This window comes from Arvicanthis niloticus, chromosome 18, assembly GCF_011762505.2.
Source record: "Arvicanthis niloticus isolate mArvNil1 chromosome 18, mArvNil1.pat.X, whole genome shotgun sequence".
Lineage (NCBI taxonomy): Eukaryota > Metazoa > Chordata > Mammalia > Rodentia > Muridae > Arvicanthis > Arvicanthis niloticus.
The window spans coordinates 9,803,105-9,816,052 of NC_047675.1; the positions used below are offsets into that span (position 1 = coordinate 9,803,105).

The 12,948-nt window shown below is 37.9% G+C and overlaps 1 protein-coding gene across 8 annotated transcripts in view; it reads left to right on the forward strand.

Moving 5' to 3' along the window:
- Inpp4b (inositol polyphosphate-4-phosphatase type II B) overlaps nt 1-8,102 on the forward strand; it is a 702,669-nt gene extending 694,567 nt beyond the window's left edge. For 3 of the 8 annotated variants that reach the window (XM_034522353.2, XM_076915453.1, XM_076915454.1), the window contains one exon: nt 7,679-8,101. In XM_034522353.2, the coding sequence (XP_034378244.1) occupies nt 7,679-7,811 (133 nt within the window). In that variant the 3' untranslated portion in view covers nt 7,812-8,101. Of the gene's footprint in view, nt 1-6,296; nt 7,637-7,678 lie in introns of those variants that run through there. The other 5 variants (XM_034522351.2, XM_076915452.1, XM_076915455.1 and 2 more) reach the window with 4 other exon arrangements.
- Nucleotides 8,103-12,948: the final 4,846 nt, after the last annotated feature.

The following is a 12,948-nucleotide window of genomic DNA, read 5'->3' on the forward strand; positions in this document are numbered from 1 at the left end:
ATGAATTTTTGGTGCCTGGATATTTAAAGGACTCCAAAGTTCTCTGAACTCACAGACATCTCCTAATGTTATCAAATGGATCGCCAACATAAATATCTCAAGTGTAATACTGAGTGGATGATGAAAGATGGCAAAGGGGTTTAGACTCTCATAACTTGTACACTAAATTTTTGATTGGCTTAGAAGGGAAATTTACATAATTAGTAAAGGAACAATTGATAAGGTAATTTAAAAGTGTTTCCCATTTTCTGAAATAGAGGAACTCCCATTTAGTAACATATGAGGAAGGTAGACATCAGCCGTGAGTCCAAATGGAAGAGGATGTCCATGTTATAACTATTCTTTTTTCCCTAAAAGTCTCTTAGACGAGCACGCTACTCAGGGCTGGGACTAACAGCCAAAGGTCCAGTTGAGCCCTGTCCTCACCCCCTGGTAACATTTTAAGAGGATGTAGCCAATGCGGAGATCTTCACTCAGACCAGGTGGGTGCCTCCAGGACAGTCAACCAGCAGCCCACAGAGTTGTTTTGAATCATGAAGAGGGAAAAATGATCCTGTAATCAGGATACCAGATTCCCACTCATACTGTGAAACAACAATTACACACGGGTAACCTGGGTTATAGAAACTAGAAAACTCTAGTGATTAAATGAATTGACAATGTCCGAGAACTGTACTTTAGACTTCTCCTGGATTCCAAAGCCATAGACCATAATGTCACCCAGAAAGAAGGTTGTATAGTACTGACCCACCAATGACAAACAAGAATGGTTGATCATATCCCAGTCTGGCTAAAGAGAGCAGTGCAGAACCTCACATGAGAAATGCCCATAAGGTCATACACCAGTCTTATATATTTAACTGCTGTGTAATATTTTAATAGCCAGTTATTTTAAAATAAACCTTGATTTTACATGTATCATAGCCAAATTTTTAACTGTTAATCTTAGATTTATAAACTTTAATATCATACACATTAGCTTTAAATCTTAGCCTCTATATGCCTATAGACCTTATTAGGACATTTATAACTTAAAAGTATTTTAATTTCCTGTTTTATAAACATATATCCATCTTTATAATGAATCTTCATTTATTAAAATAGTTTATATCTTTTATATTTATAAGAGTTTTTATTATTTAATACCATGTAACTTTATAGTTATATAGACAGATCCCTCCCCAGCCCTTGTTTATATATAAAACTGGCTTGGAAGGCCTTTTTGGAGCAAATTTTTCTTAAGGAGATGGAGACCCAGCAATGTCAACCTGGATGTTTTTCCATGGCAACAGTTTTATGGGTGTTTTTGTTTGTTTGTTTCTGTCTAGCTATTTTTGTTAGTATATGTATTATCTATCATGAAAAATTACTGAAATTAAAACAAAATATTAAAATCATGACACAATATCCTTTTAGCTCAAGCAAGCTGAATGCAGAGTAGTTGAGAGGGGCAGTGGGGTTTGTTTTTTGTTTGTTTGTTTGATATTTGGGGGGGTTGTTTGTTTTGTTTTTTAAGAAATGCAGAAGCAAAAAGGGAAGGAGAAAGAATTATATTTTCAAGTCTCCCTAAGGAACATTACCAGCTCAGATCCAGCTTTTATTTTTGTATTTGTCTATTAGGTTATTTCTTCTCCTTTTTCCTCTCAGAGGGCCCGTCTGACTCAGAGGAAAGGGAGTAAGGACATACAGAGGAAAACCATGCTTGGATCTGAAGTGGGAAGGTCACATCCAGTATTTCAGTCAGTTTCTCTGCTCAAACATAACCAGCACAGGACAACTGGACACCAGAGTCTGCTAGGCTTTAATAGTGGTGCTTTCTTAGTTCTCACACATCCACACCTGACCTGAGAAAACCCTGTGCAGTAAAAACTGCAAATATACTTGCAGGGAGGGGCGGGAATGTTCTAGACATTTTGTCATTACGGAGGTGTCTGACTTGTCTCTACCATTCCCTCTCAAGCGGCTTTGCCTCACCCTCCCTGCTGGGGACCGACTGCTCCTCACTAGTCAGACCTGGAAGACAGGTCTGCAGGGAACCAGGGGTGCCGCACATTGCCAAGGAACTTGGTACTCTGCCACTGGGTTGGCCACTCCCAGTCTCCCCAGCCTGGCCACCGGGAAGCTCCTCCTTTTTCTTCTGTAAGATCCCCTGCTGTAGTGGTCGGCTTTTTTGTTCAAAATATCAGGGGGGCTCGGGTTCCTCCAGCTCCCACAAATGAAGGGTAGAAGACATTAACAAGAGATCTAATCATGTTTTATGATAAAAGAGGAAACAACTTGGCTAAATGAGACAGAACCATTCTAGGTAGTTTAAAACTGTATGATCCAAAAGGAGAAACATTCTCCTCTGCAGAGGCATCATGAAGGGAAAGGAATTCAAGAACTGACTTGATTTCTCCAATTCCAGGCCTTTTACCTACCCTCCCCGCGCCCCTGTCTCTCTCTGTCCCCTTCCTTCCCTCCCTCCCTCCTTTCCTCCCTCCTTTCCTTTTAATTTACAAATGCCTGGTAGTCTGTTTCAGAATAGATTGACCAGATTTACAGGACTGTTGAATTATAATTGAATCAAATTGAATCAAATTTATGCTGTGGATTGAAACAATCTCTAATCAAATTCTACTGGGCCAAATCATTAATATGAAACACATGTGGTCTTTGTAGGTGATAGTCTATCTTTTCTCATTAATTAATTTATTTATTCACTTTACATCCCAATATCACCCTCCCCAAACCCCTTTTCCCCATTACCCCTCCCTTCTCCTCTGAGAAGGGGGAGCCACCTCTCTCAGTGTTAGCCCACCCAGGCAGATCAAGTCACAGGACTAGACACCCTCCCCACCAAGGCCAGACAAGGCATCCCAGTTAGGGGAACATATTCCACAGACAGGCAACAGCTTTAGGGACAACCCCCACTCCAATTGTGGAAAACACTCATGAAGACCAAGCTGTACATCTGCTACATATGTGTGTGTGGCAGAGCTAGGTCCAGCCTATACTTACTCCGGTTAGTGGTGGTTCAGTGTCTGGGAGTCCCCAACAATCCAGGTAGTTGACTATGTTGGTCTTCATGTGGAGTCCCTGTCTCCTCCATGTTCCTCAATCCTTCCCAAACACTTCCACAAGACTGCTGGAGCTCCATCTAATGTTTGGCAATGGATCTTGTCTACATTTACCCATAGGCTGCTGAGTACAGCTTCTCAGGATAGTTACACTAGGTTCCTGTCTGCAAGGATAGCATTAATAGTGTCTGGGATTGGGTCTTGCTCACTGTGGGCCAGTCTTCAAACTTTTACCTACACATCCCCATGTCTTTAAACTTATAGGACCTTCTCCAGGGAACCAAGTGGAGAGTTTTAGAATGAAATGAAATATCTTCTCTAAGTGCTTTAGCAACACATTGCAAAAGAGGAGAGAGAATGCAGAGGCAAAGGAAACATGGGAAGTAGCGACTGTCAACCTTCCTAATGCTTCAACCATTTAATACACTACCTCACGTTGTGGTGACCCCCAAACTTAAATTAAGTTTGTTACTACTTCAGAACTGTGATTTTGCCACTGTTATGAATGTGTTTTACAGTGGTCTTAGGAGACCCATGTGAAAGGGGTTGTGACTCACAGGTCGAGAAACATTGATCTAAAGAAAAAAAGTGCTGTTAAAATTTTTGCTGTCCCTTGTTTTGCCCCAGTGCTTCAGCCTCTTCCCCTGGGCTGACTTCTCTTATGTATTTATGTATCTTGGCTGCACTCTTTCTTCTGTACTCATGTGTCCCTGCTTGACATTTTGAGCTGGAACAGCAGGTTATTCTCCTTGGAGAGAGGACCAGGAGACCAGAAGATAAGGAGATATGGGAATAAAAAAGACAAAGTTTAGATGGGGGTGGGGTCTTGCTCAAGCTATGACTTATACCAAGCAAATTTATTAAGAAGTACAGCATCTTGTATACTATTTCCAAGGAGGAAATGGGACAGAATTATCTCTTATGCACTAGGACAAAGTCAGCAGGAGACTAATCAAGCAAGTTTACACAAAGAGAACACAGGTTATCTCTAGAGGATTATAGACATGGCACATGGTGGCCTTGGGACTGATCACCCCTGTCTCTTTAGGGGAAAAAGCCAAGTTAACAAGAAAAACTTTAATATCTCTGAGGCTCCAGCTTCAGCTTGACTGGTCTTGCCAGGTCTGCTTCTGAACAAGGATATATAAATTACTTGTTTTTGTCTTTTCATCAGGGACTCTGAGAAAACCTTGGATTGGTTCAGATCCCAACAACATAGCAGTTTAGAGTGCTTGCTGTATGAGCAGGATTTCAGGGCTGACCACACATCGTAGATACAATTGGTGTGCTCTTCCCTGTGGAAGACTGTTCCTACCGTTCTCAGAATACCTTAGGTGACTATAGTTCTTTCTCTGGAAATAAGGTTCCATGAGACTTCCCTAACATTATATAAACTGATCATATTTTATACACACACACACACTCACACGCACATGCATACACACAAATATGTGTATATAACAACCATTAAATAGTAGATGCCATAAACCTAAGAGAGAGCAAGAGGAAGGTACATGGGATGGGTTGGCTGGAGGAAAAGAAAGGGATAAATAATATAATTATAGTGCAATTTCAAATTATAAAAACTAATCTGTTAAAAAGCACTTGCTCTTACAGGAGACCTGGTTTCTGTTTCCGGTATTCACGGGTACCTGACAGACACCTGTAACTATAGTTTGGTTTAGTTTGCGGCGAGCACCAGGTGTGCTCCTGGTGTATGTACACATAGATGCAATGCAACACTAGTGCACATAAAAAGATAAATATTTTAAAAATAAAATTGGGCCTACAGTATTGTCTCCAAGATTGAGAGTCTGGATCGTTCTCCCATAGGACCTGGATTCATTCCCAGAACCCACATGGTGTCTTACTATTACTCTCTATAACTCCAATTCCCAGGGGGCCCAATGTTTTTTCTGGTATCCATAGAAAACAGATATGCACATGATACACATATGCGGGGAAAACACACAAACAAAATAAAGTTCCTTTAAAGTTAAAACAACACACACAAAAAAAATCTAGTTCACTAGACATTTAGGAGAAAGTGGAACAAATAATATAATTATTCGTAAACTTGAGAATATAAATTATGCCGGTACCTCCATTTTGTTCAATAAATCATGCTTTCCAGATAGTCAGGTTTGTCACTGGTTACAATGCTTAAGTCTTAACAATCAGGGCGACCAGTCTGGGCCACAGCACCATTGAACCAGCGTTTTAAACTAACTCCCACTGCTGGTGTTTTCAGAACCTCATCAAAAATCAGCACACAAAGTTTTCAGGGAATGCACATTCTTAGAAAGCAGCTTATACAAAAGTAGTCAGTTCCATAGCATAACAACCCACAGCTGACCAAACACAAGGGAATCTAATAGAAATGGAGCTTCCCATTGACTGTCATTGAGATTTTGATTAGGAATTTTAGATTTGTCAGAGTTATAACTGTCTTTAAGCAAAATAGTTCTCTCTTACAAATAGCATACATGGTCTGAGAAATTAAATCTTTTGTTTTCTGAAGTGTAATTGCGACATGGCTCTGTTTTCAGAAAAGGGGTTCATAGGAATAGATTTGGCCCTTTAAATACAATTAGCTGAAGGCTAAATTTGTTAAACTAGTAATATGGCTGGCAATGATGGCATGTCAGGTGTTTCATTCCTTTCAAAGACCAAACCATGTCAAGAAGTGAATGACTTCACAACTGTAAGTACATTGCACAGTCATAATACCAGGAGAAAGTATGTTTGCTGTGTCACACACATCCACTGGTCTCCCCAGTCCTATGTCTCATGTCCTTGTCTTCTCATTCCCCAAAGATGCATCTATCACACCATTTTATACTAGGAGTCATTTCATTGTTTAATTTTATTCATGCAGTCTTGTGTACAGGTACCATTATGGCCACCCAGTTTTCCCTTCTGCATGTAGCTTTCGCCTCTAAGTCTCACCATAGTGGTTTTTTTCTTTTCTTTTCTTTTCTTTTCTCTTCTTTTCTTTTCTTTTCTTTTCTTCAAAAAGCAAACAGAGCAACATCTTTAAAAATGTAATATAAAGAAGAAATATACAAAGGCACTCAGAGCTACTTAGCATAAACACTTCTGATGCAGATGTATTGCATGAGATACTGTGTGTGTGTGTGTGTGTGTGTGTGTGTGTGTTAGAGTTTAAGATTACGTATGATGCTTTGCAAATGCTATTCTGTTTTCTTCTCTCCTCTATTCCTCCCTGTTTAACAGCAGACAAACCCAGGGAGCCTTGAATGAATCCGATGATCCTGAGACAGGCTGCCTAACTGATAACAAGCCAACTTCTCGACACTTCTATCCTGTCGCCTTGCTTCTTGTCAGCTCACACCTGCTCGTTGTGTGGCTTATTTTAAGTCTTGCATTACTCTTAGCCAAATACCAATAAGTTTTATGTTGTGTTCCTTCCTTTTCTACAAATGTCAATGGACTTTAATTCTGGGGACAATGTTGTAAGATTTCTACATTTTCAGATTCACAAAATTTAAAAAAAATACTAGAAGAAATATTTGAATTGTGGTTTTGTTTTTGTTTTTTTCCTAACACCTAAAAGGCAAAAGGTACTATGCATTAAGTGGATTATTTTGCTCTTTTGTTCATGGAAAAGTGTTTTCCCACTGTTAAATAGCTAAAGATGAGTTTTTAACTTACTTTCTTTGGAAATAAGACAAAGAATAGAATCCTGCAAGCTTGAAGTGCTGAGCCTCCTCTTCCCAGGTCATTTATTAAAGAAATTAGTTCTGACATTGTGCAGCAGTTAAGCCCCCAAGACGATCTGGGAACCAGAGGTTGCAGACTTTCCACTGTGCTAATGTTAACATAGTTGCCATCAGCTGATAGAAATGTGTCTGCTTTCTTACTCTGTTCCTCGTCATCCCTTACTCATTGGTGTGTTTAACCTTCTGTCAAGCAACTTTATGGAAAGAATGGCTACTTCTGTTTTGTAATTAAATTAACCTGTTTGTAACTCTTGTTTGGGTTAATTTGGCTTTCAGACTACTTTTCTATTCTTTTTAACAGGGTCTCATTTGTGTCTTGATGCGCCATTTTTAGTACCTGTGACTTTTGTACTGTGGTAGAGGTGCAGGCTATTCAGAAAGCCGTCTCCTCTCTGCACTACATAGCTAAAACAGTGAGGTAAAATACAGATGGAACTTCCTTTAAAAAAAAATCTATAGGGCCAGACTTAATAAATTAAATGCCTTATTCCTAGAACTGCATCCTTAGGGCTACATGTAGATTTTAATGTGTTTTAAGGGACAGATAGCTAATTTGTGGAAAGTTATACAAAGGCAGATATATTTATGAAATTAAAGTAAAGCTGTATTGTGAAGCAAATTATATTTAAAGAGTTTATTAAAAGTTAAATATCTGTTAAGAAACTTTAATCATATCTTTCCGAAGGCAATAATGGTATTGGGCCTGGCCTAGGATTTAATTTTGTAAGATGTATCATCACTTGTGGAAAAAAAAAATGTAGAGTTGAATCTTTGTTATTTTTACTTGGACTGTTGCTGCAACTCTGCAATGAACAAATAAAGCATATTTATTTATTCTGTGTTTCATGAAGTTGTCCTTTTTTCCCCTTTTCCCAGAGAAGGATGCCGCATAGAGAATGTCCTGAAGAATGTCAAATGCAGGAGGTATGCTTTCAACATGATACAGCTCCTGGCTTTCCCCAAGTGCTACCGACCTCCAGAAGGCACTTACGGAAAAGCTGACACCTAAGTGTACCAACACGGAGACAAACAGGAACACAAATACATTGAGCTTTGAAGACCTCCACCTCTGTCACTTTTATTTTTTACTGTTATGAGTTTGTGGGGTGAGATGTTCATGGGTGTTGCTCACATCAAGACCAATACATTACTCAGAAAGTGACCCAGATCTGAAGCCTTACCAGCACTCCTGTGTCCAGTCTATCTGTTCTCCTTTGTGTTAACACACCTCACTGGTTGAGGTCAGTTGAGAAAGTGTAATTCCATTTGTAGGGTATTTAAATAAAATATATCCTGAGGAAACAAGTTTTCTCCCATGGTGCCAGAGGTGACTCGGAGAATGCCACACTCCAACTAAGCAAGTAAAGGCTGTGGGTTCATGTGATGCTACTTTAGTGTCTTGACTGCAGACAACCTCATAGCTCAGACTGCTGGCTTTTATAAAATAGGTGTATAGTAAATGAAATTAGGTGATGGTCAACCATGCCCTTGATTACTGACATGGTTTGCAGATATGTTTATACAAATCTTCGTCATTTAGTTCATGTGTGATTCCAGTTTCTAAGCTGGTAGATAAAAGTGTGATCCAAGTCATGAGCTACAACACAAAACTATGTCTCTTCATACAACTCTGATGCGGGTTGTGTAAACACAGCAATGTAGAGCCTTTAATGCTGAAATGGGAAAACACTTTAAGGTACTAAAGTTGCAAAGAAATTTAAAGTTAGTGCCTGCTGATGACCCAGATAACAATCTCCAGCAGCTTGAAATTCATTTAGAAAAAAAGGAGAGAAAGACAGAAAGAGAGAGAGAGAGAGAGATAGCTATGAGATGTTCCCTGGGAGTCCTCTTAAGTGTATGAGTTTGCAGTCTGTCATAGGTCAATATATACGAAGTGGAAAACCCTAAATCATGTGTGCAGCCATAAACAGTAATAAACACAATACCTGTCAGGTAATCTGGATATCATTTTTGACCTTACAGTAAAATTACACAAATTTAAAATGATTACTATTCCAAGTTAGTCATTTCCTTGGAGATCACGTTACATAAGACCACCCTGCCAAGGAAGCAGTGACCGCAGAACAGCAGTCTCAACCACCCTTACCATCTCGCTCTTTAAACATCCTAACCTACAGCTTCCTTCTTCTCCAGATTGCTACAATTTTTATGTATGAAAATTGACAGAGGAGAACCAAATAGAAATTAGAATTTATCACTGAATTATCATTCAGAATATGGTGATATGAAAAAAGTTGTATTCTTCCCTTTCTCAAAACACACATTGCCTCAGAGCATGCTAGAGGTTTCTTACACTGAAACCTTTCTGCTGTGACTTCACTCATGGGGCCATACTGTGTATCTTCATGGGTAACATGATAGCCATTTGCCTAAAATGCTCTGTCCCTTTAAAGGGGTTTCAAGTAGACTTCTAGTCCAATGTTGAGTTTTCCAAGAGACTGAAAACAGATGATAACCCTTGGAGGCTTCTCATAATGGAAATATCCATTCCCTTTTAAAGCTAATGACCTATGGTGGTTACCAAACTATTTATAGCCTTCAAAAAGAAAAAAAATTTCATTCATATATAAAAACTTATCTTAGTGTTCTCAGACCTATTCTCCATTTTAGTAATTTATTATAATGTTTCTAATTATTCTTTTTTTATCAAGGTATTAGGATTTGTGGTTATTTTTGTCACTGTACTGAGTTTAAGATAGAAAAAGTTGTGATCTATGAGGTTTTGTGTCTATCCCTCAGCTTTTCTTAGTATCTCAAGTAGTGATATGCAGCCCAGGACACCTTCTATAATTTTTAGGTCATAAATATTTTATAAACAACAGTTCATGCTTATGTATTGTCTTATAAATTAAGCATCTTAATTCAAATATGGTAAATAATTATTAACCAGAAGGAAAATATCAGGGTTTTCCAGTTTTGCCTGACATTTCATAGGATCTTCTTTTTGTCAATAAATGCTTATGTAGAAATATCTAAGGTCACCCTCTATAATGCACAAAAATAAAGTTTTATTCATTGACAGCAGCACCACTTCCTATGGAAATCATATGTCTGTACATCCTTTCCACAGAGGATTTTAACAAGAAAATTCCCATTTCCTAAGTGTGACTGCTCTTCTCTAAATGCACTCAGGCAACAACGCCCTGACACATCATAATCAGGACCTTCAGAACCAAACAGTAAATGAAACCTTCTAAAAATCTCCCTCGTATAAACACTGCTACGGTCGGTCGTATAGCTCTGTCAGCTGCCTTCACACTGTCTCAATCATGCGTTCATTTAAGAACTATACCAGCAGCCATATCTGGGAGATCGTGTACACTCAAACAATTTATCAAGAAAATGACATATCCAAACCATGAAGTGTTTTGTTTTCTCAAAAAATATTTTTTCCTTCTTACCAAATGCAGCTATCAATTCTGGTTTAACCATGTACAGAGCCATCAGAAAAACATATTAAAAGCACAAAAAGGGGGCACACCCATGATTATTATCCAAAGGTCTAGAGTGTGCATGTATCCTCTGGACAACTAAATGTACATTTAAGACATCTGATGGAAGAAGAGGTACATTTGAGTGCAGCAGCTCACTGAATTTCCACCTCTGCCTTCCTTCCTCAACATCGCCTTGTGCTTTACCACACACTGCTTAAAACATCTTCTAAATGCTAACATTTTGGTCAACCTGGTATTCTAGTAGGGCCACAATAACTATATGGTGTAGCTAATGAATTCTTTAAAACTACTTACTCTTCAGTCATCCAGTGCTCTCTATGGCCACTAGGCACTCATGATACTATTGCTTCTAACCAACAGTAAAGCCTTAGAGCCAGCACAGACTGGGTGATACAGCCCCTTCCCCTTCTGTTTGTCATACATTAAGTGATTTTTATAAAATAGGACTCAGAATGGTAAAAGGGGAAAATGTGATATGTTTTTCTAATCAGATCCCCTCCCTCTGTAAAGACGCTGTGCCAAGAGGCTTTCTCCCAGGTGTCCCCTGAGGTGGCTGATTCATGAGAAGTTGTCATTGAGTTTTCTGGAATTGTGCAAAAACTGGCTGCTACACATGACCGTGATTAGCTTTGTTATGAAATGAATTCGTTAAAAGTAAAGATAAAACCAAATCTTAGAACTTCCTGGCTTTTTAAAACCAGATTTTGCTATCTATTACATTTCTAAAGGTAAAATGCAGCTCTGGTGGTTCCGAATTGTTTAAATGCCATATTGAGAATGTGCCACTGTGAACCACTGGCCTCCACATTCAGCAACACAGTGTTGGTATCTTGAAATCACCCACCATGGGAATATTCAAACCACAGAAATTGCCAGATGTTATAAACTAGGATATTTATGTTCTGGAACACCAGTTGTTCAGCATTTGCCAGCCGGTGCATGGCTCCGTGCCACTAGAGATGATTTTTTTTCTCCAGAAAATAACAAATTATTGGAAGGAGGATAATATTAGGATGGTTTTTAAAGAAAAGCAGTCTTTTATCAGATTATTATAATTTTATTTTAGATTTTATCCTCCTTAAGGGACACTGCTAGCCTATCCAGTATATTGGATACTTATATTTTATTCATAATTCAGTTACTAAAAGTAAAACAATGGTACAATTGTTTGTTTTATTAATTAAATTGATCATCTGCTGCAAGTAGTCCTTAGCATCTAGCCCTTACTGTAATTAATATGTCAGCACCAAATTCAGGAAAATGTTCATTTAATCGTAATATCCCTAATTATACTTTATCTCAATTTATAAGTTTATGATTATGGGCATTGTTGAAAGGAAAAGCAGAATTATATAACTTTGCTCAATGTTTACTAAATTGAGCACCCTTGAAACCCATCCTATTCAATAAATTAAACTCTGGCAATATAGTAAGACAATGTATTTGATTCTGAGGGGGTGTGGCACATCATTTTAGTCCAATCTGTGGGACACATTTTGTAATTTCTTAAGAAATAAATAATTTTGAATACACATTTGAGGAATGTGTCTGAGAGACACTCTGTTCAGCAGCTGTGGAGAGCAGCAGGTATACTGGGTACAAAATATTTTTAATAGTTAGAACCTGTATAAAATACACAGTGCTCACCACTGAAAAGAATAATTAATTTTTAAGATCTAGCATGATTTATTGACAGTTTTAACATAAATTCATATTCATCTAGCCTACCTCCAATCTGTATAAGCTATGATTCCATATTTATCATATTAGCCTTTAAAGTAAAAAAGGCGGGGGAGCTTATGTTCATCTTTTTTTTTTCTCAGGCAGCTTGAAATTAGAAGTTTCCACACAAAGATGCTAACTATAGCAAACATCGACTTTAAAAATACAAAGTTAATAACCAGTGTTTTTGATAAAATATGGAAGACCAGTTAATATGGAGATAAAGAAAAGAAATTCTTTTTTTTTCTGAGCAATGGAGCATGCTGGTTTCTCTTTGAATTTTATTTCTAAGACTACAAAATACAACCATGCTTCTAATTTAAGAGGACCATGTAATACCTAACTAGAGAAAGGAATGCATATAAGGTAATGCTAATCTCCAAAACGGTGAATGCAATTGGTTTCCCTGAACTTGAATTTGCACTCAGGCATGCATATTTAAGAAAGTAGAAACTCCGAGTTTAGTTCCAGAGAACATGGGCATTAGTGTAAATACAACTTTCATAAATAATTCTCTCTGTAAGCCATGTGCTATAGATATGTATTAGCACAGTCTGTGTTGCAGTAAAAGCAGTATTTAAGAGGCATATAAGGTTCTGTGCTGAAAGAATAAATTTTGCATAGTATCCCTACAATCATTTGAAATTATTCCTAGGTAACAAAAGGACACAATGTAACATTCTGTCTTTTATAATGACCTATTATTATTGTCCACCAGCAAGTTTTAGAAACTCAAATTTTGCCAACATTTCTATAATATCTATGTAATTTTTAAGATGATTCATGTCATGATCAACAGCAGAACCTATCTCATGTTGAAACGCCTTCACATTTTTCAAAGGACAGAATGTTTATTTATCTGTACATGCCCCACCCTTTGTGTACTCTGTGTGAACATTTTATTTTTTAAGTTAATGCATTTTTAGATTCTATGGTATTCATTTGAAA